This window comes from Clupea harengus, chromosome 17 (assembly GCF_900700415.2).
Source record: "Clupea harengus chromosome 17, Ch_v2.0.2, whole genome shotgun sequence".
In the NCBI taxonomy this organism is placed as follows: Eukaryota; Metazoa; Chordata; class Actinopteri; order Clupeiformes; family Clupeidae; genus Clupea; species Clupea harengus.
The window spans coordinates 17,946,553-17,968,946 of record NC_045168.1 but is presented as its reverse complement, the minus strand read 5'-3'; the positions used below and the strand labels follow the sequence as shown (position 1 = coordinate 17,968,946).

The following is a 22,394-nucleotide window of genomic DNA, read 5'->3' as shown; positions in this document are numbered from 1 at the left end:
ATTTACATTACAAATCCTGGAATTAATATAGAATCAACACAAAGAAAGTATATTTAAGTTCAAATACTATTGTTTAATAGCATCTCTTTAACGTTGAACACAGATTCTCACATGTGAATTTCGGCTTTGTAGTTTACGTTTTGGTTGTGGTAATCTTTTGATCTTAAGTCACATATGACTGGGTTTTCCTCAGCCACTGCCAACGCTGTTGACAATGTGCCGCCCCATCCTCGGGGTTTCATTGGCCGGCAAGAGAGACGTGAACTGAACAAGCTCATCACACAAAAGAGAGGCACGCCAAAAAGCAACCTTAGTCATTTCAATTGTTTCACTTAGGTCTAATGACATATTTTGTCAGAGTCCAAAAAGCAAACATTTTACTGGAATTTACAAGCCACAGTTTGCACATGTGCACAACATTCAGTTCGTAAAAGAGATAATATGTGTTAGACATCAGATACATACAACACAACCACCCATTTTCTGAACCCCTAACAGGTTTAATTAACCTATTTACATGTTTTACCTTCATGTTTTTCCACAACATACATATTCAGGTTTCTCACATACATGAAAACATTAGTTTACAATAGAAAAACTGGAGACTGTTGTCATTTGTGTGGAGACTACTGGTATTTCCATAATGCTACAAGAGTCAAGTGTCTGAATGGAGGTCAATTCTCTGATATTCTGGTTCAGAAAACCACACATGTCCGTCACACATGGTCTTCTGAAGATCTGCTGTACACTCGCTCGACTGCAACTCAAAATATGATGCACAACAGTCATATCACGTTCCTAATGGCAAAGACTGGAAGAAAACAAAAATCTTGTGCTGTGTCCAATGACCAATAAGCTGGATGACTTGCCACCAATGCCTACAGTTGCTATCAATGATAAAATGCATATTTGCTGCACACTACATTATCTCCTAAAATATAAAACACTGCTCTGTAAAAGTTGTCAACATAACAGCACTATTTTGAAGAAAAAGGCTTTCCAACATGAATACCTGACCTGCTGAAAGTTGTGTGGAGCACGAGTCACGGCTAATGTAAGACATCAGAGAAGACACGTCATTTTATTCCAAACATCTACAATGACAAATATCTGTCAAACATTGGTGGGGAATGAACACAGAACAAACGGTACAGATGAACTGCCGGTCTGCTAATGCTGTGGCCAAAAGCTTTCCTGAACGCAGAGAACCATAAATCTGAATAACATGCACACAAGTTCAATGTCATCTTTAAATCTGTGCTGATTAACTTGAGCTAAACACTCAGGGCTAAGATTTAGCTCTATATAGGAAATATGGTGTTTGAACAGTTCTACATGAATTGCATTTCAACAGTGATAAAACATTGGTAAACATCAAACTGTTTGTCCGGCACAGTGTAACAACAAGGTGTGAACAGTAGCAGAAACGGTGCGAGTCCATCCCATATCATTCACTCTATACAGCAGCCTAGATTCTCAACTGCACTGATCATGAGAACACACATGATTGGTCCAACAGCTTTCTTAGACACCCTCGAAAAGTCTGCCATTAAACACCAAAAATGGCTGGCCTGATTGTGCAGGGCACACCAAAACTACTGCCACACTCTGGCTCGCGCTCTCCCGCACACAAGCGGTCTCCCTCTCCTTTCGGCTATATGGAGGAAGTCATTAACATTACTTACTGTACATTTCCAACACTGTTTCCTTGCTGATGAGAAGAGAAGAGAAGAGCACAGCAGTCTTGCCCAACGGCATTGTTTTCACAGGAGTACACACCTTGACTGACTGTACCGCCTTCTCCTAAAAATAAGAGCCACTTCCTCGACTGCTCTCAAAGAGGCTTAAGTGAAGTCCCTTCTCATAAGACAAGGCAGAAGACTATTCACAGCTGAAAGTAATTGGTATGATTAAGCTCAAGAGAAACTTCACCAACTGGCACTTAAGCAACAGATAATTCTTTGTACATTAGCACTGTTTACTTCTAACGGCCAAGTATACGACTACAGCCTAATGAAATTAATTCTACACTATACAGTTGCAGAACTTTCAGACCCAGCTGCAAGACACCATAAAGCACAAAAGAAACTTGCTGAACTACTTGCATATGGTAAAACAATGGATTGCTTTTAGTGTCCATACACTTCCGTAGAGATGGTCACAGAGCAGGCGAAAGGATTTCCATCTAGGTCTGAGTATGTGGTTAATGTAAGTGTTTCATCTGAAAGGTCTGAGTATGTGGTTAATGTAAGTGTTTGATCAAGGTCTGAGTATGTGGTTAATGTAAGTGTTTCATCTGAAAGGTCTGAGTATGTGGTTAATGTAAGTGTTTGATCAAGGTCTGAGTATGTGGTTAATGTAAGTGTTTGATCAAGGTCTGAGTATGTGGTTAATGTAAGTGTTTCATCTGAAAGGAAACAGTGACCTGTAATGTGGTCACCAATAGATCCGCTGCTCTTGCAGACCCACCCATGCAAACATGAGGTGTGGAAATGGCACAGGGTGACAGAAACAGAAACAGATATGCATGTGTAACAGCTGGAACGGGACATGCAGTACAATTGAGTCTTCAACGTCTGCATCAGACAGCGCACATGAAGGAGAGAACAGAGCCCATTCTCCAAGCTTGCAAAAGAAGCGAACCAAACAGGATGATATCCAATGAGATGGAATGAGGCATCCTGGAAGAACACAAACTCCCTTAAAACACACACACACACACAAAACCACAAACATTATAAATAGCTCTTAGCATGAGCCCACGTAACACACAGAGTTTTGGCGGCTGGCGGACTGTGGCTGAGGCGTGTGTTTGTCATGTGTGTGAGTGCGTGGAGGTGGGGGGTGCCTGTGCCCTGGCGTGTATGAACAGCATGCGAGAGGGGGGTGAGAGGGCGCCAGCGTGCCTGCGGCGGCTCACTTCTCCTGCAGGAGTACAGGGATGTTGATGTTCCAGCCGATGGCTTGCCGGTCAAAGCCACAGGTGAAGAGGTTGCAGGCCTGGTTCTCCTCGTTCCAAACGGAGCAGCATACCATACGCCGGTGGCCCTGGAAAAAAGCAAGTGGAAAATAACCTTTAAGTAACAAAATAAACAAAAAATCCCTGATGTGCTTACGTTAGAACAATCCTACATCTCCCATGAAAACACAAGACACACAGAAGTGTCCACTGGTCCGGTTGCCTGTGGCCAGGAGGCAGAGGGGCTGAGGGAATCAGGTTGAGCATCAGCAGAGTGCTGGTGTCAGCAGTCCCCATAGCAATGTCAGCATGGAGATGAAGAGAGGGAGAGGCTCCTCTCTTGCACACATCCCCTCGTTGATGCTCATCTTCTACATTCACGCTTTCTTTCTCAGCAGGTTTCCATCTCTCTCGTGCGCGTACGCTCACTCCGTGCTGTCACTCTCCTCTCCTCTCCTCTCCTCTCCTCTCCTCTCCTCTCCTCTCCTCTCCTCTCCTCTCCCGTCTCTCTGGGGCACTTTCGCATTTGTGATTTTTCTCACACCCATTCTTTCCGCTCTCTCCTAAATTCTCTCTCCTAGCTTCAGTCTATTTCTTTCTGCGTGTGTGTGGGTGTGTGTGTGTGTGTGAGAGAGAGAGAAACACACAAGTGAGCAAGTGTATGTGTGTGTGGCACACCTGTCTGTTGCTGCGCGGCAGTCTGGCAAGCCGTACTCCCGTCATGTCGAACAGCCTGACTTGTCTGTTATCATGTGGGAGTGCAATGATCCTCTGCGTGGCTGAGACACTTATCCTGCAGAGTGACAAGACCCCGGAGTCAGACTTCCCACAGGAAACTGTTCAAAAGTACTTAAAGAGAGTTGAAACATATGACACTTCTCAGCCCACATCCCCCCAACCCCCAAGACATCTGTCATTAACAGTACATTCACTTTGTTACTTTACTTTGGTTTTACCCTACACATACACAATCATGCTTTTGATCAAATGTGTAATTCTATTTAGAGCAGAGCTGAAAAGTCCTAAATCTGAGTAGCTGACCCAAATCAATTGTCAGTGCTGTGATTCATTTCCTCTGAGATATGGATTATGATAAAGCTCATCAAACTCATCCTGCGTCACCTGTTGACAGCTGAATCCGTGCGGATGGTTGCTATCGGCGAGCGCATGTTCTTTAAATCCCACACCTTCACAGTGCGATCGTCACTTCCAGACACAACGTTATCTCCTGCGGTGAAGACGGCTGACGTCACCGTGCTGCGGGACAGACACAGGAGCAGAGGCCCAATCAACACAACCACAGACACATCCACAAGACACACACATCCTTAGTCCCTCAGAAACAAGACATCTAAGATGTCAACTCTTTAGGAGATGGTAGAACCCTTCTGCTCATCACAAAACACAAAACACACACACACACACACTCACTCCACGTGCATCATATTGGTCTGCATTTACCCCTGCCCTTAGTCAATCAATAAAGCTGACAGGAACAGTCAGACATGTTGATAAACCCGGCATGATGAGCAGAGGGATTTGGTTATCTAAAGAGTGCATTGCGATGCCGATCCATACAGCCGCACACAGACAGAGCAGACATAAGCCCCAGCCTTGCGCAGCAGATCAATCTTTAGAGCCGCGCTTTAAGATTCTCTACGGAGATGTGCAGTACAGTATGATTGTCAGGACAAGGAAATGAGTGCAGAATGAGGACCATTTATTACTAGTGCTTACCACAAAGATTCTTCAATGTTTTTCACGCACTTTTGAAGCACATTGAAATGGCGTTACATTTAACGACTTTCCATTCCAAATTCTGCATGTGCATCAGCACAACAGGCAGGGAGACAGGGAGACTCTATACAGCAGCTAACAAAAACAGATGTTGATGAATGTGAAAATGTGATAAAGCAGGACTGACTCACAACTTCCAGCACAGACAGATTTACACTCGATACTCCTGCAAAACCCAGCTCAGCTCCTTCAGACTGTAGCACGCACGCGCACACGCACACGCACACACACACACACGTTATGGAGGTCATTTAACATAGCCTAATATCGCTCATTTATAATGTCAGCCGCCACTATCAATCCCCCCACCCCCATCTCTTTTCCACTCTTCTCAGTTGAACACAATAATAAAAAAATAAATTAAAAAAATGTTTAAAAAAAAAATCAAGGGATTGGATGTGGTATTGTGTTCCAGCTGCAGACTGAGATTAGCTCAGTGGAGATCTAGTAAAGCGAGGCGGACTCTGGCTCCTGCTACCTCCCCCTTCATTTAAAGTGACATTAAATTAGGCTTTAATTAGCTCCTCTGAACCAGGGGCTGAGGTGGTGTGGCACTGGTGAGAAGCAGACTCCTCCACCACCACCCCCACCCCCCTGTCCAGGAGCCAAACGCTAGACAGAAGCTCTCTCATGCAGGGCAAGGAAATCTATGGTGCACCGTGGAAATGCTTTCTGACACTGCAAGCCCCCTCCTCCCCACCCCGACACACACACACACACACACACACACACACACACACACTACAGGGGCGAGAAGACTAATAAATTAAAACCTTGATTAAAAATCTTATGACACTCATGTCTTTTTTTTTTTTTCTTCAATGCTCAATTCTCCTCCCCCCTTGCCACGTAAGGTCAGGGCTGATTGTGATGGGCTTGGTGGAGGGGTGCATCTGATCCCGTCTCTCACCCCCCACAGTAAGAGATAGTACTGGGGATGTGGCGTTAAAGAAGATAGAACAAAACACACAACAGAAATACAAAAACAGAACTTAACTCCTTTCTGTGGCGCGCTCTCTCTCTCTCTCTCTCTCTCTCTCTCGACCGTGTCCCATTCTCACCCCCTCTGCTCTTGTTAACACCTGAGCCTCATCATTGGACGATTAGGCAGAGGGGTCCTGAGCAGCAGTGTGCCTGGCTGCTCCTGTCTGATTACTCAGCTCTAATGACTTTGCATGATCAATGAAATATTAGCCTGTCAGGAACCTGCAGGACCAGTTAAGTATTTACCATGACCAAACTGGGGTTAAATCTGATGAACTGCACTGCTGTGCAATACCTTTCGTGTACATACGCTTTTACAATGGCTTCTCTGTGTCTAAACCCAAATGAAGAAAGGCTTGTATGTGCAGATCACTGATACATTACCAGATTACAGCTAAGTGTCAACTAATTAACAGGCCTATACACTGGACACTGCTAATTACAGAGGGAATTATGGGTATTATCAGCATAACACAGCCGTTGCCATCGGAGATTCTAAGGAAGTGCACTCTGCACAGTCTTCTGAGAACCATCCCAGAGAGGGTGCTCCTACTGCTCCCACTAGGAATCCAGGCATGCTAGCGGAGTTTTCAAAGTGTCTAATCGCACACAAAGCAGTTGCACAACGCAACCATTGCCATGCATCCCCATTCTCAACTGTGTTGTTTTTCTCTTTTCTTTATATATTTCTTTTTAATTCTTTCCTTCACACTTTCTTTTTTTGTGAGGGAGTAGTAATTGACTCAACACACTCATGTCACAGCACAGCACAGCGCAGTGAGTGAGAAGTGGGGCTGAGGGGAGGAGGAGAGGCTTTGCGAGGGCTAATCCCATTAGCATGATTGTCTATTGGAGAGCATTACTTGCCAGAATCCACAGGAATTAGACATGTTTGGCGGAAGACTTAATGAGCAGCATGTAATCCGTCGCCAATCAAACAAGCTTCAAGAGCAGTTGCCGCTGAAAGACAGTGAAAGGCCTGCCATTTCTTAAAAACGGGGAGGGGGGGTGCGTGCGTGTGTGTGTGTGTGTGTGTGTGTGTGTGTGTGTGTGTGTGTGTGTGTGTGTGTGTGTGTGTGTGGCTGGGTTTGTGTGTATGTGTGCGTGTGCGTGTGTGTGTGGGGGGGGGGGGGGGGTGGTATGCTTCAGAAAATGGGCAAATGAGTATTCTGGCAACTCCTGACATTTAACACAAGATTAACACCAGGAAATGAAAGAGAGGGAACAGAAAGCTGAAAAGACAGAAAGTTAGAAAATAAGTTGTTTGGTGGTGAGGTGTTAATATTTCCATGCCTGTGGGCCACTCCTCAGACCTGGCAGAGGAGAGCAATAATGGCACATCAACAGCTGGGGAGAGAAGACCTTGTGAACTAGACATATGAAGTACTGAGATGCCATTAAGGTACTACACTGCCATCTGGTGGGAATAATAAGAAGTGCAGGATTGAACCACCGGGTCATGGGTTTTTAAACCATGGAGGAGAACATAAGCGAGAATATATGTGTGTACAAAGAAAAAGAAAAAAATTAAGAAATACTAAGTTGCAGTCATATGTGCATGTTTGTGAAGAACTCACTCTGTGTGCCCCTGAAACACATTCACTGAGTGGATGGATGGGTCTCTGAAGTCCCAGAGGCGGAAGGTGGTGTCTCGGGAAGATGTCACCACCAGTCTCTGGGTAGGGTGTGTGCAACAGTGGGTCAGCTCCTGGTCGTGACCTGCTCATGAAACACACACACACACACACACACACACACACACACACACACACACACACACACACACACACACACACACACACACACACACACACACACAGTCAGCACCACTATACAAATATCATTTGCAGAGAGGATATGTATTTAGAACATACATGCAACACAGAGTGAAGCGAATAGTCCCTTCTCCAGCTTTCTCAGTCAAAAGAAGATAGACCAACAGAGAGAGATCAAAAGAAAGAAAAAGTACCTGTGAGACTGTGGACAAGCTCTGAAGTCTCCACCTCGTACAAGTTGGCCGCACGATCCCAGGAAGCGGTGACGACCTGCCGGCCACCTACCAGCCAGTCGGCAGCGATGACCACACCCTGGTGGCTCTTGAGGGTGGTGGTGGCCACACGTACCGTTGGGCACTCGTTAACCCCGTCCGCCTCAGCATCCGCCTCGTCCTTGTCCGAGAAGTCCACATCATCATCACAGGACACCTGCGGTGGGCCACAGAGACAGAGTAAATGAGAGAGAGCTCAGTTTAGAGGCGCTTCTGTTAAGGCACCTTCTCAGCCATATTGCGCTCGTACACTTCTCAGTAATTACAACACAAGCAATGAAGGGGGCTGCCATTTAGATTCTAGCCGCTTCAAAACTGAAACTCCAGGCCTCCAGGCACGCCATGTGTTGGAGGAGACAGCGGGAGTCACGGCAGGTAAGAACAGCACTCACGCTGATGTCTGCTGTAGGCTGAGGAAGAGGCAGTTGAACCATGTAGCGCCAGATGTGAGCTGTCTGATCCCCAGATGCTGTCAAGACACACAAACACACAGATGGACTGAGAACCTCACTTCACAAGGCAGTCTGGTATACAAGCATCTCAGAGCACTAATTAAATGTTCCTACCATTTTTTCTTGTGTGTGTGTGTGTGTGTGTGTGTTGGGGTGGTTTGACTACAGACAAACAAGGATGCAGAGTTTCACCAGAAGCTGACAAATTCACTTGAAATAATGTGTATGCAACAGTAAACAGCATAATACATATATTAACATTTAAATAAACAACTAAACCTACAACTGTAACCAGTCCCATGTTGAACAAATAATGTCCAGGCTAAAGCAGGCCATGATCAGACGATTCTAGCTCACCTGTCAGAGCCATTTGCTCCGTAGGGTGGAACTTGATGGAGTTCACTGCAGGACAAATACAAACTAATGATTAAACCTGCATATATGATAGAAAATGTATAAGAATGCAAGAGAGAAGTACGCATCGCTAGTTAGTCTTCCACTCCACTTCCAGAACAGCTACACACTACTACACACTCACCTGAGCCGGCATGACCCGCATACTTGAGCAGACACCTCCCAGTCTCAATGCTCCACAGCATGGCACAGTGATCTACACACATAACACACACACACACACACACACACACACACACACACACACACACACACATCAGACTCCAGCCCCCAGTGTTGTGAATCATTACTACCAATTGATGGGGTCAAACTAAAGGGCCCACACAAAAAGTGACATGTGGGTGATATGACACATTTTGTATAAAAGCATGAGTTTAAATTAAAGGCACAACTTTCACTTATTCTTCACATCTTTGCATTTGAAACTGATTATGATTACCATTTCTGTATTAACATAATCACCAAAGCATATTACAGGAAACAGCAGTAATACTTTGTCAGATACAGCAACACTTTACAGATCTGAATGAGGCAAAGCCTATTGTTATCTCGGTCCAGTATGCAGAGCACCTCATCAGAGACTATTAGAACATTAGGCCACAGCATAGTGCTCCTCATGGAAGAACACAACTGGCATTCCTAACCCAGAGCATCTATCTACAGGCCACATGACCTCATAGTGCTCATCCTAACCCAGAGCATCTATCTACAGGCCACATGACCTCATAGTGCTCCTCATCCTTAACCCAGAGCATCTATCTACAGGCCACATGACCTCATAGTGCTCCTCATCCTTAACCCAGAGCATCTATCTACAGGCCACATGACCTCATAGTGCTCCTCATGGAAGAACACAACTGGCATTCCTAACCCAGAGCATCTATCTATAGGCCACAGGCTGCTCATACAGTATGGCCCTTTTGAGGATGGAAAATTGAATTTTTTCCTGCATGTGTTTTGCAGGGATACACATTTTTTTGTATTGTATTCTTTATCGATTGGCAGTGTTACCATCATAACCAGGGCTCTACAGTGCGAGTATTTCACTCGCATTTGCGCCTAAAAATAGGTATGTGCGAACTTGAAAAATAATTTACGAGCACAGTGCGCGAGTGACGGGCTGTTGTCAATACACGGAACAACAGCGCGATGAAGTGAAGCATTGATTTCACATGGAAAGCAAGTGATGGGGTCGCAACTGCACGATGTGAACATAGCATGATGACGCGCTTATATTTATGCAAATGTATTCGGTAAGTCGTCATTGAAAAAAATGTAAAGCTAGACTTAGCAAACTCTGGCAGGTACAGTATACACCCCTGTGTGGTATCTATGTCTTCTTGGTCATCTGTAAATTATGTTTCTATTAGTAAATTCTGTTCGCCTAACCTTTATTTTACTGCTCTTAACCTCGATATTAAAGTTTAAGGAAATACAGGACAAAACCTGATTTTTCATCAGAATAAGTCGGGGCACTGAAAAAAGTGCTTTAAAAAAAAGAGGTTGTTCACACCTGCCATTAATTTGCATCTTGGGTGAACCGATCCCAAGTGGACAACTAAATCCATCAGGCACCAGGTATTAGAGAGCGTCTCCACATGCATCTAGAGGGACCACTTGGGATAGGATCTCTCTTCCCCACTCTATATATGCAAATAACCACATGCATCATATCTGTTTGCCAAGAGCAAAGGCACAGAGGGCCAGATGATATGAGAACAGTTTAGACTCTAATCTTTGTACAGGCTATCTCTGCTTCTGCGTAGCTAGCTCATCTTACATTGGAGTTGGATTCAACATTGAAAGAGACAACGCTTGGAGAACAGCAGCAGCACCTCAGTAGTGGCGTCAAAGAACTAGCAAGGTCAGAGAACTGTTCTTTCCCAGTCATTGGCTACCGCGAGCTAATGCTATCTTATTATAGTTAATATTGGATTGGCTTTGAATACAGTAAACAGGCTTTAACAACTGAACAGTGTTTGGATATACTTAATATTTGCAGCTAATGGCTCCAGAAAAATCTTGAAGAAGAAGCTTGAAGTAAAACTGGCTGGCAAACCAGCAGAGGGAAGGAAGGGGGGTGAGTTGAGTTCACCTGTCGGACACTTTGTGCGTTATTGGTTACTGAAATATATTTCATAATATTATTCTTAGAGTTATATTATTTCGTAATATATTTCTATGGGCTTTTCAAAAATTTCAGACGACTTGCACAAAGGCAGCTTTGAATATGTATTTCCGCTTACGCAGAGGATGTCAGTTCAGTAGGCTGTCCTTCAATGTGGCCAGGACACATTAGCATACACACTGCTAAATGAATGTGGCCATTTGCGATTATCCTGCCATTATCCTGAATATATACAGAACTCAAGAGTAGTCTACTTGCTGGTTACTGTCAATGTAAGTTATACACTGCTGAACAGAATGCCAGGCCTTGTACCTGCTGATGCAGTGCCCAGGACAATGGGCTGGGTACGGGTGACTGCAAGGTCCCATATGCCATCTCTGTGACCCACATACTCTTTCACCAGCTGGCAAACGGCACGGGATGTGGTGGCTTTGAAACTGGAGACGATCTGTGGAGGAAAGCAGTTCTGTAAATAAGGTCCATGTGGACACACCATTAGAGATCTACATGCAACCTCTCTCTCTCTCTCTCACACACACACATTCTCTTTCTCTCTCACTCAAGTACGAAATTGCAGCTAAAGTTAAACTATGAAAACCAAGCAGTTTGCAATGCTTGCTTAAACACACACACACACACACACACACCTGAACTTAGAACCACTTAGAAGCAAAAGCCAGGGGAAGGCTGCCGTCATAAGGTACGATAATAATTATTTAACGCACATTATACAATTTTTTTTTGAAAAAGTCAATAAAGACTTAACTATGAAAATCATGCAGATAAGCAGCACAGGTTTATATGCCCCTGTGCAGATACATTCTTACTCACACACCTAACCACTTCACCACTTAGAAGCAAAAGCCAGGGAAAGGCTGCCATCATAAGCAATAATGATAAATATGTAAGGCACATTATACAAATTATACCAAAAAAAAACAAAAAAAAAAGAATTGTGAAAGTCATAAAAAAGCAAAGAGAACATTCAGCCAATTTAATTCATAATACACAAATACACAGAAAAAAGAACAACTGCAGAAATTCTGGGAGATTCAATGAAAGCCATTTTTAAATGACACTATTGAGCAAACAATCCAATATATAGAGTAGGCCTGCGCGATTCTGGCAATAATGATAATCATGATTATTTTGGTTAATATTGAGATCCCAATTATTTCAAATGATTACTTATTCAGTGTTTCCTGCAGCGCTGGTGTTGTCCACACAGATATGACCCCGGAACGCTGGACCCTCAGTGATTTGATTTAATAGAATATTTTTTCCTTTATTTTTATTATTATTAGTATTATCATCATGCATATTATGTTTACATGTAATAATAATATATGAATCTATACTTTGACTTATTTTCTTAAATAGTAAATAGACCAATGTGTACAGACAAGTAATTTGTGTACCGAGTACTGAGAGATTTTTCATATTCAGTTGAAAAGATAAGTACTGTACAATGACATCGGCCTACACTGAACTCTGCTGGTTTAGGCTGTTTTCATGTGGGGATGTGAGGTGAACGTGATACAGGAAAGTCCACTGTTTTTGCATCAACCCAAAATGAGCTCAAATAAACACTTGCACAGGACTGGAAAACCTGATTAAAAACCATGGCCACATTTCATACTAAATGCTAATGCTAGGTCTGGGATTGAGGTTTTAGGGCTAGCTTTTAAACTGATATGCTACTGTAACTTAGAAAATGTTACTCATGTCTTTAACAGGGGTGTAATGGATAAAGCTAAGCGAGTGAATAACTCTTCCCTGTGTCATCAGATTTGAACATGAAATATACAGTGCCCTCCGCAATTATTGGCACCCCTAGTGAATATGAGCAAAACAGGGTATAAAAAAATATGTCTTTGCTGTTTATCCTCTTGGTCTTTCACTCAAAATATTCACAAAAATCTTACCTTTTCATTGAAGTAAAATTATTGAAAGAAAAAAAAACTGTTGACATTAAATAAATATTTTTCCCCAAAACATGTGTGCCACAATTATTGGCACCCCTAGAAAAATCTTATAATTAAAATCTAACTGAAGTATATATCCAGTCATGTTTTACATTTTTAAGTTCACCTGTTTGATAAGGAACTCTTAAGAGGTCAACCATGACTTCCTGTTCCACTGGTGTACAAATATGAGGTGACAGAGGCCAAATTCCATTAGTCATTCATCACTATGGGAAAGACCCAAGAACACAGTGACGATGTGCGACAGAAAGTTGTGGAGCTGCACAAATCAAGAAATGGACACAAGAAAATCTCTAAAGAGTTGAAAATACCCATTTCCACTATCATGGAAATAATTAAGAAGTTTAAAGCGACAGGAGATGTTAAGAATCAGCCTGGAAGCGGACGTGTGTGTACATTAACCCCACGCACCGTGAGGAGGATGGTTCGACTGGAAAAAGAATCTCCAAGGATCACAGCTGGAGAATTGTAGAGGTGAGTTGAGTCTTGGGGTCAGAAAGTCTCCAAAACTACCATCAGACGCCACCTACATCACCACAAGTTGTTTTGGAGGGTTGCCAGAAAAAAGCCTCTGCTGTCAATCAACTACAAACTAAAGCGCCTACAGTTTGCCAAATGTAAGTCAGACTTTCAATGGGGCCGAGTTATATGGTCAGATGAGACCAAAATAAAGCTTTTTGGCAACAAACATCAAAGGTGGTTTTGGTGTAGACAGAAACATAGCCATACAGAAAAGACCCCCATACCAAATGTGAAGTATGGTAGCGGATTTTTGATGTTGTGGGGCTGTTTTTCTTCCAAAGGCCCTGGACATCTTGTTAGGATACATGGTATCATGGACTCCATCAAATACCAGCAGATATTAAATGAAAACCTAACAGCCCCCTCCAGTAAGCTTAAAATGGGCTGTGGTTGGACCTTCCAGCAGGTCAATGATCCGAAGCACACCTCAAAATCAACACAAAAATGGTTCACCGACCGCAGAATAAAGGTTTTGCCATGGCCATCACAGTCCCCCGACCTAAACCTCATTGAAAATCTGTGGGATGAGCTGAAGCCGAGTCTACAAACGTTGACCTCAGAATCTGAAGGATCTGGAGAGATACTGCATGTAGGAATGGTCTCAGATCCTGTGCCATGTGTTCACCAACCTCATCACGCATTATAGGAGAAGACTCAGAGCTGTTATCTTGGCAAAGGGAGGCTGCACAAAACATTAAATTAAGGGGTGCCAATAATTGTGGCACACATGTTTTGGGGGAAAATATTTATTTAATGTCAACAGTTTTTTTTTCTTTCAATAGTTTTACTTCAATGAAAAGGTAAGATTTTTGTGAATATTTTGAGTGAAAGACCAAGAGGATAAACAGCAAAGACATATTTTTTATAGCCTGTTTTGCTCATATTCACTAGGGGTGCCAATAATTGCGGAGGGCACTGTACATGAGAACCATTTCGATTCAAAATTAATACCAACCACACCACTGGTCTTATACAGTATTCACTGACTGAACCTCTCGCTGGCATTAGCTATGTACCCTGTAGATTAGGCCTGTAGCATTAACCAATAATACCTTTATCGCTGTAAAGGAAAGGGGTGTGCTGGATTTATAACACCATTGCGAAACGGAATGCTGCACATTAATCGGTTTATCGATTATCTTGTTTTCATAATTGTTGGAAGCCAAAATCATAATTGAAAATAATAATAATGTGAGTGAACGCCCAGCCCTAATACAGAGCTGCCGCTAAATATAATAGTGCACTTGTTGCAAATAATCTTATTTCAGTGACAATAAGAAAACCATACACAGCTGAGCTACATGAAGCTGATCAAATGCTATTGCACCAACCTCACACTCACAGAAAAGATATACAAATATGATAACACTAATGAGCATTTCATTCTGTAAAAACACACAACATGATGTATGTTGTTGTCAAAATCACATGTAGTAGGGACCTACGACCACATGTCCTACATGAAGGAGAAACAAGATGAAAATACGGAAAGAAAGAACTGATGAATGAGAGAAAATAAAATGGACTGTGAGGATGAATTCAAACTAAAGGTTAGAGAGACAGCGTACTCATACAGTCAACCAGTGATGTCCCATAGGCACAGTTTTAAAATGTCGGTTAACAGAAAGATATGAGATTTAAAAACCTGTCGAGTATCCTGTTGGATATTTACCTTACCAAAGCCCAACCAACATCGCTCATTGATCAAAGTATGCCGCTGATTTTGTTTAGTCAAGAAACTTGAGAGGTTGCCTGAATAGAACACTGAGAAAGCAGGCTAAAACAAGCTTTAGGCACTAAAAGCATATTTAGGATAACACCATCACTGAGTGCAAAACCTTGTTTCACAAAACATGCCAAACCTCACCAAATAATTGAAGACACTTTTTAGCATAAATATACCCAATTAATAGGCATAAACATAACAATGATTATAAAAATAGTATTATAATTGAAAGATAGCCTTTTTTAAGATCAAATCAACAGTAAATATATTAAAAACCAGGCAAGGTTCTTTACAAACGTCTCATTTTACAAAATATACATGTATGATTTAGACACAGAACACAAAAGCCTACTGAAACACAGATATGGAAACCAAAACAAGATATACAAATAATGAGTATAATTTGTAGTGAAACCAGCAATTGCTTAACCTGGGGTTCCATAATCATTACATTGTACTAACAATTCAATTACATTTTATTTATATAGCGCCAAAACAATACAATAGTCTCAAGGTGCTTTACAGAGCCCAGGGCCTGCTTGAAAGAGTATAAAATCAAAAAAATCAAAACAAAACACACAAGGGAACCAGCAACAGACTATAAGCTAGAAGTCAACTCATTCAGCAATCACAAAATCGCACGTAGCCTACCTTTGTTCCCTGCTCCCAAAACATCAGATATCAATTTTCCCCAAACACCAAAATCTACAAGATATGATATCCAAGGTTTTGCACCATCAGCAATGATATGTTGAAAACAAAGAGCAAAGCCATGTGTGTACCATCTCTGTCCACCCACAAAGCTCTAGGCTTTTTTCACTACCACTCAGTCAAGCTAGGCACAGCTACACATAGGTCACAGAGTATGTGAAGTACATTTGAAAACCCATTTTTTAACTATTTGTTCTAGCAAAGAGAGTACAAGACATGTGACGGGCTTGTGTCCACAATAACTCATTTAAATCATACTAATATATAATGAGTAAATCTATCCTTTTAAATGAACCTGCAAATCCCTATGCATATCTGTGGTTATTGACTAAGCAATCGCAAATAAGCCTTATAATGTAAATTACAGAGAGAGCTTGTAAGCTGAACATGCCTAAATTGCCTGTTCTACATGTATAGAGCTTATAAATCATAGTATAGGTCAAACATTTGTTGTTAACTTATGAGGCAGTGCAACTGAAGTACATTACTTCTGTGTTTTTTTTCTGTTAAGAGCTTGTACAGAAAAAAACCAAACCAACTAAAGCTGAAGCCAAATCCACTACTTGTGTGTTCCTAATCTTTAAGAGCCAGGGAGATCTCCAGAGACCCCGCCCACTCGGCCATGAGCATGCATTTGGGCACAAAGGTGAAGCAAAGAAATTACCCATGAGTCTCCACCCCACAACTCCCAGTTCCCCACATTGAAGTTGCGTGGTCCACCTACTTTGCCATGGAAAGAGTTTGAGCGCTAGAAAATTGTCAAGAGTGAGGAAAAAAAAAAGAGCATTTTAAATGCACTGAGATCAAAATGTTTCTGAATAAGAGAAAAGAAAAGTGAGCGGCGAATTTCAGAATTTAGAATAATGAGAGATGATATGGCAGAACTCAGCTATGATTCCAAAAGACCTGGGGTGAACCTGCATGCAACTGTGGGATCGTACAGCCAAGAAAAAGGTTCCTGATAAATTGCTTCAGCTGCTGCATTAGTTACACAACACATCAGTATTTCCTTAAAGGAATTCAAAAACCTGCTAGATAACACCCTTCCATATAATCCAAGAGAAATTGAACAATGAATTGATCAATGTCAATACCAGCAAACCACTCGGCAGGCACAGGCAATAACAGTAAGATGACATCAATACAAAACATCAACTTCCTGTTGAGAAATAAACATCTTAAATGAACCTAAAATTGGTAATCTTTATCATCATTTTAACACAGAATATTCAACAATGGCTTACAGCCCGATTCAAAGTCTACTACAGTCCAAATGCAAGATGTACTTCTTTCTGTGTGTGAGCAGTTATTCATGCTGGGTTCCCTTATACAAAGACTTGGCAAACATCTTGAAGCATTTGGTTGTACACACGGACAAGGGCAAGTGAACACACCAGCGGATCACACTGACTTAAGGGGCAAACAGGATTACAGCTTCATGAAGCATAACTTGGTCTGCTTCTTTCAAGCCAGTAATTTATGATAGCAAAGAAGTCCCACATTGCTGGGAACAACATCAAACAATTTTGAGTTACGGGACCCACTGATACCCTCTCTAATGTAGTCTGGCAGTGGGCCATACATCAAAGGGCCTTAACACACTGACAAATCCAGAACAATAGATCTCAATTTCAGTCCTAAATGTAAGGGGACATTGGTTATGCACCCAGAAGCATACCTTGCTCGTGGAGGCCTTGTATGTGGTCTTGAGTTTCTGGGAGAGCTGGCTCGTGCTGTGGCTGGCTGTGGAAAGAATGATGAATGAACCCATCATTAGATGAAATGGGGAGGGGGGGTTGCAGGTCTGTCATCATTCTTCATGGGGGATCACAATCCCATTATAACCACCAGGAGCTTTTCATGAATCAGAGAGCTCATCCCAATACACCTGTACCATCATGTACACCACCCCTATATATCCACTGCACACGCGTCATTAACCCTAGGTGCTTTGACAAATCAGTGGTAAAAACACAGCATGTTAATAGCTGATTCACGGATGAACACAGCTGAATCTCTCATATAACAACCTGACCGTTAGGGTTGAGGTGTGCAATCTGAAGAAGTAGTTACAGTACTCCATGTAAGGGATTTGTAAGTGAACAATTTAGTTCAAAACACTACCAAAAATAGTCATTTTGAATCAAATTGATTATGATATGCTGCAGAAATCCCTAACCATTGGAACCGTTCATGTTCTTAATTGACTTGACCTTCAAGCGCAAATGAATGTTGAAACTGCAATAAAACTTACCTTTGGTTTTCAGTGCTCCTTTAGTGAGGTCCCCTCCATCTACTGTCTGTCCCTCACCAGCCAAACGTTCATTAAGTGAATCAATTTCTCGTCGCACTGCAGACGAAACATAGCATAAGCTACCAAGACATCTTGGAATCACAAGTATATCACCCACCGATATCAGCCACCAGTATAAAGTGATTTGCAAATGATACTATGCAGTTAGTTATATATATGTAGATTGTCAGTGCAATCTGTGGATGTGAACCTTTGCAGTGCTGGAGCCAATGTTTTAAAACTTACATTCTAAGTTTTCAATGTAGAGGTTTTCAAATTCACGCTCTATCTGTCCAAAAAGGTCCAGTAGGTTGCTCCTCAAGGACAGCGGCAGCTTGGAGTCCTGGAGGGAAGATTTGGGTTTGCAAATAATATAATATACAATTGCATCAGGATATCACCATATACTACTATGGACAATATCTTGCAAATGCAAGCCATCTGTTTCTTTTATCAGTCTATCTACCTACTACTATTACTTCATAACAAACCATACCAGGAAAGACAAACTCATATGTGGAACTACTGGGTGACTGCAGAGGTGGGCCTGTTAACTGTTCACTGTGGTGGTAGAAGAAGAGCTGTTTCTAAGAGCAGCGTGGAGACCTTCACTGACAGTGGTACAGCTGTGTGTTGACAGATGAAAATATCCAAAAACTGAGTAGAAAACACTCAGTTCTTAGACTTGTGTGCACAAGTGTGTGTGTGTGTGTGTGTGTGTGTGTGTGTGAATGTGATATGACATTCACACACACACACACACACAATATAGAATACATAGAAGCAACAGGTTTTTACCACTGTGATTCCCTGTAACCAGCCCAGCCCTGAATACCCAAGAAAGGAGTTACCAATAAAACAAAGATATGTTGAAAATAACAACTACTAATCCCCTACTAATTCAGTAAAGGTGGATAACGGAGTATTGTAATTGGCCTCTACATTCATTTCAAGTGCCTATTCCATAAATAAGCCCATGATATCTAATTTTACCTAAAAGTACAAAAATGTATGCCACAAATAGCTGAATCTATCACATTAAAAGCCATCCCACTTCATAAACTTACCTCCATGCTTAAGACTAAGTAGCTCCGAGATTTCAGCCAGATTAAGACTAGGCAAAGAAAAGCAGTCTGCAGTGAAAACAACTCACTGAGCTAAAGGCAAGAATGCTCATTTATGATTTTTTTTACCGCTCTGTCACTCATTTCTATACACGTCAACATCTACACACAGAGCCCTGCATGGATTTAAGTGTGGCTTGCGACTCTCGAGTCTGTCAATGCCACATGTGTGGGGGGGGGTCAACCATATCAATCATGTGCTGAAGTCAAGATCTCCCTGGCAACCAGACATAATGACACCACTGAGTGGCAGAGGAAGACTATGTGTGAAGACTAAGTGAAGAATATGTTAACACCAAGCGAGCCTTTCAGTTTGCATAAGGGAAGGTCCCTGATTAAACCACTCAAAAGAATGTCTGTGGCAGACAGGGCCAAATGTTGCAGTTCACCTATCAGTATAGTTACATTTTAAACACTGAACTGTTTACAATTCACATGAGAGGACAGGGCATCATTTAGAATGATTGACATAAATCAATGAAGTTAATTATTAATACTTAGACTAATTCAATCATGAGTAAGCTTCCAACGCAAAGAATTGGTTCATAAATAATAAAGTATTTAGAACAGGATGGAGACATACCTCAAGATCATCTTCAGAAACACACAACTGAACAATCACCCTAGAGCAGACTAAAGTTATACTGACATTCACAAAAAAAATAAAAAAACAGGAACAGTCCACCCATGCACACAACTTCTTCCTCGTGCTCTTTTTCTACATTCATGCTCACAGTGCGCACAAACAATTGTCATCAACAGCTATGTTGTTAAACCGGCTCAACTCTCAAGCTCTCAGAAAACTAGTATCCTAGGGCAAACAGGATAGCTATAAATACTGATATAGACTTTCCAACAGTCCTCGCCCACCCTCAGTACACTTGCACACATTCCTTAAGGGGATGGCCATCAAAGTTCTCTTCCTGCTACTGGTTGTATGATTGATATTGTTTCAAACATACCACAAACATGCTGTGGGTGTGTGTGTGTGTCTGGAAGAGTGACCAGCACAATGTGTTTACACACACACTTATTTCACTCTAGCACACGCTGTGGACAAGCTCAGCCAGACCTGTATCTGTGTGAGTGTGGGCATGCGCATGCCTGAGAGCGCATGCCTGAGAGCGAGCGCATGTGAGGCAGAGAAAGAGTAGATGCTCACCTGTCCCTCCAGCATTTCTCTGTGACCCGTGGGTCGATCCTGCTCCGTGCTGTTGGTTCTCCGTATGGACAGGCTGTGCGACTTACGCTTCTGCTTGGCTTGTCGGGCTGCTGCGCTGTTTCCACTTTCAACAGGCATCCCTCCTCAAGTGACGTCCGCCCACAAGCTTCCTACCTGAAACTGAGTAAACACAAGATCCAACCTAGTCGCTGAGATGTCTCCCTCTTGCTGTTGCTGCCGTCCATAACAATCCATCATGCCATTATAAACGTGCCTTAGCACAGCCATGCAGTCAGCTCTGCAAGTATGATATTTTACTTCTGAGAGACTCTACTTCTGAAATACTTAATGATGTTATGGCTTTGTCAATTGTGGTCAAGCTATCCAGACTGTGAAATTATGCAAATTCTGAAAGAGTCTAGCAATGGTTTGACTTTAGACCAAATGATCTGTCATTGCAACAAACTCAAGCACTGCTAACAAAAACGCCACATACAGGCACGAGAGAACGTTGACAATGTTGATGGTGTAAAACATGCATGGATTGGTGACATGTTAAATGGTACTGACTGAAAGAAAAGGTGGGAAAGCAAAAGAAAATACCAGCGGTGAGGAGCAGTGATTAGACAAAGCAGAAGCATCTTCAGGGTAAATGATTCAGAAGCAGAGACAGCCCGGTCAGCCTCCTCTCCACCACTGAACAACAAATGAAAACGTTCGAAAAGTTGACACTTCCAAAATATAGAAACCAAAAACATGAATAATCGAAGACTACCTAAATGTTTTCAAACCAAAAACAAGAGAGACACATTCAAATACAACCCACCACCACCCCCCAAAAAACAAGAAACGTTAAGCTCAGAGAGCAAGATGACTGCAAAACTGTCAAACAAGACGTAGCATGCTAAGCAAGTCACATGACACTGGGAATATGAATAATTGCATTAGCGTCAGCGAGGTTAAGCAATCTTTCGCTACTAAATGATTTGGAACGGACTACATGCCAAATCAAATTACAGTTCAACGTTAACGCTGACGAGATATAAAGTAAAAGAGAACTCCTGACGGGTTAAAAATTGTAGACAGAGGGAAATGGCAGGTAGCTAGCTAAGTCTCAGAAGCTAGCTAGTTGGCTAGCTCTGTGCTTGAGAATTGTGATTTTGCACACGTTCCTAGCTAGCAAGCATTAGTTCGTTACAAGGTCAGGAACTGTGACACATCGTTCCTTAAATTACAACATATTCTTGCATGTCTTCAAAAGAAAACGTAAATAGCCAAGCCATGTTAACAGAAAACATCACGTTTACAGTTGCTAGCTTTCTGCTTAACGACACAGTTCTGGTTGATTGCGATAGCTATGTTTGGCAGGTCAGCTGTTTCTGGCTAGCTGGTTAGCCAAAACGAGAAGTCACGAAACAGTATCATAACGTTTGTCGCATAAATTTGTCATCGTTACACAGCTAGCTAACAAGCTAATCGAACTAATCATACAAAGCATAAACGTAACAAAACTAGGTTCCTCTACTTACATTGAATGTCGTTTGTTTGGGCAGCTATCCTTCACAGTTCACTGCTAACCAAAAACGACTTCCAAGCTGAATAGCTTGTCGTGCACGAATTCCCAGATGAACTAGCCAGTCAAACGGCTTCAAAGATAGCTAGCCTGTTTGACGACGACCACTGTCAAACAGGCACTTCCGGCTCACGAAATAATGTGTACGCCAGTGTAAAAGTCTCTACTCTTTATTTTGTCTTTACTTCCATTCTACTATAACCTATTTCAACAAAACCTGCTCAACTTAATGTTAAGTATTTTTTCATATTCTCGGAGTAGATTTGAAACAATCTTTTTACTTTCACAATTTATTTTACTTTCTAATTCTAAATATTTTTCCTATCACTTTTACCACCAAAGCACTAGATATCAGAACCCTGCAACAGCGGAAGGTGGACCCTGCAAAGAATAGTGGGCATCATGCAGCTGGCGAATAGCAAGGACAAACCAAGCAGACTAAGGGCCTGTTTGGATAATTGTTTTCTGGTTAGGAAAGTTCCTAACTGAGTGAAATGACCCAGAGGTATCTAAGTGG

General features: G+C 42.1%; 1 protein-coding gene across 2 annotated transcripts; it reads right to left on the bottom strand.

The window, feature by feature from the left end:
* Window positions 1-52: 52 nt before the first annotated feature.
* wdr37 (WD repeat domain 37) lies at window positions 53-22,023 on the bottom strand. Of its 2 annotated transcripts, XM_012834305.3 has the most exons (15): window positions 21,834-22,023; window positions 20,908-21,000; window positions 20,305-20,484; window positions 18,265-18,361; window positions 17,980-18,075; window positions 17,404-17,468; window positions 11,094-11,229; window positions 8,778-8,849; window positions 8,597-8,641; window positions 8,180-8,256; window positions 7,710-7,944; window positions 7,318-7,459; window positions 4,082-4,216; window positions 3,638-3,752; window positions 53-3,048 (listed from the first exon to the last, which is right to left on the bottom strand). In XM_012834305.3, the coding sequence occupies exons 3-15, from the start codon at window positions 20,440-20,442 to the stop codon at window positions 2,917-2,919; spliced, it is 1,485 nt and encodes a 494-aa protein (XP_012689759.1). In that variant the 5' UTR covers window positions 20,443-20,484; window positions 20,908-21,000; window positions 21,834-22,023; the 3' UTR covers window positions 53-2,916. The 2 variants fall into 2 exon arrangements, with proteins under 2 accessions (XP_012689759.1, XP_031439999.1); XM_031584139.2 differs by lacking the exon at window positions 20,908-21,000 and having other exon boundaries at window positions 21,834-22,022.
* Between the last annotated feature and the right edge of the window lie 371 nt (window positions 22,024-22,394).

Coding starts and splice junctions, on each gene's coding strand:
- wdr37 (XM_012834305.3), bottom strand. CDS start 20,442: ATGCCTGTTGAAAGTGGAAACAGCGCAGCAGCCCGACAAGCCAAGCAG. Junction 7,460..7,709: donor GCTTGTCCACAGTCTCACAG/GTACTTTTTCTT, acceptor TTTCATGAGCAG/GTCACGACCAGGAGCTGACC. Junction 3,049..3,637: donor TGCCGCGCAGCAACAGACAG/GTGTGCCACACA, acceptor GCTTTTTTCCAG/GGCCACCGGCGTATGGTATG.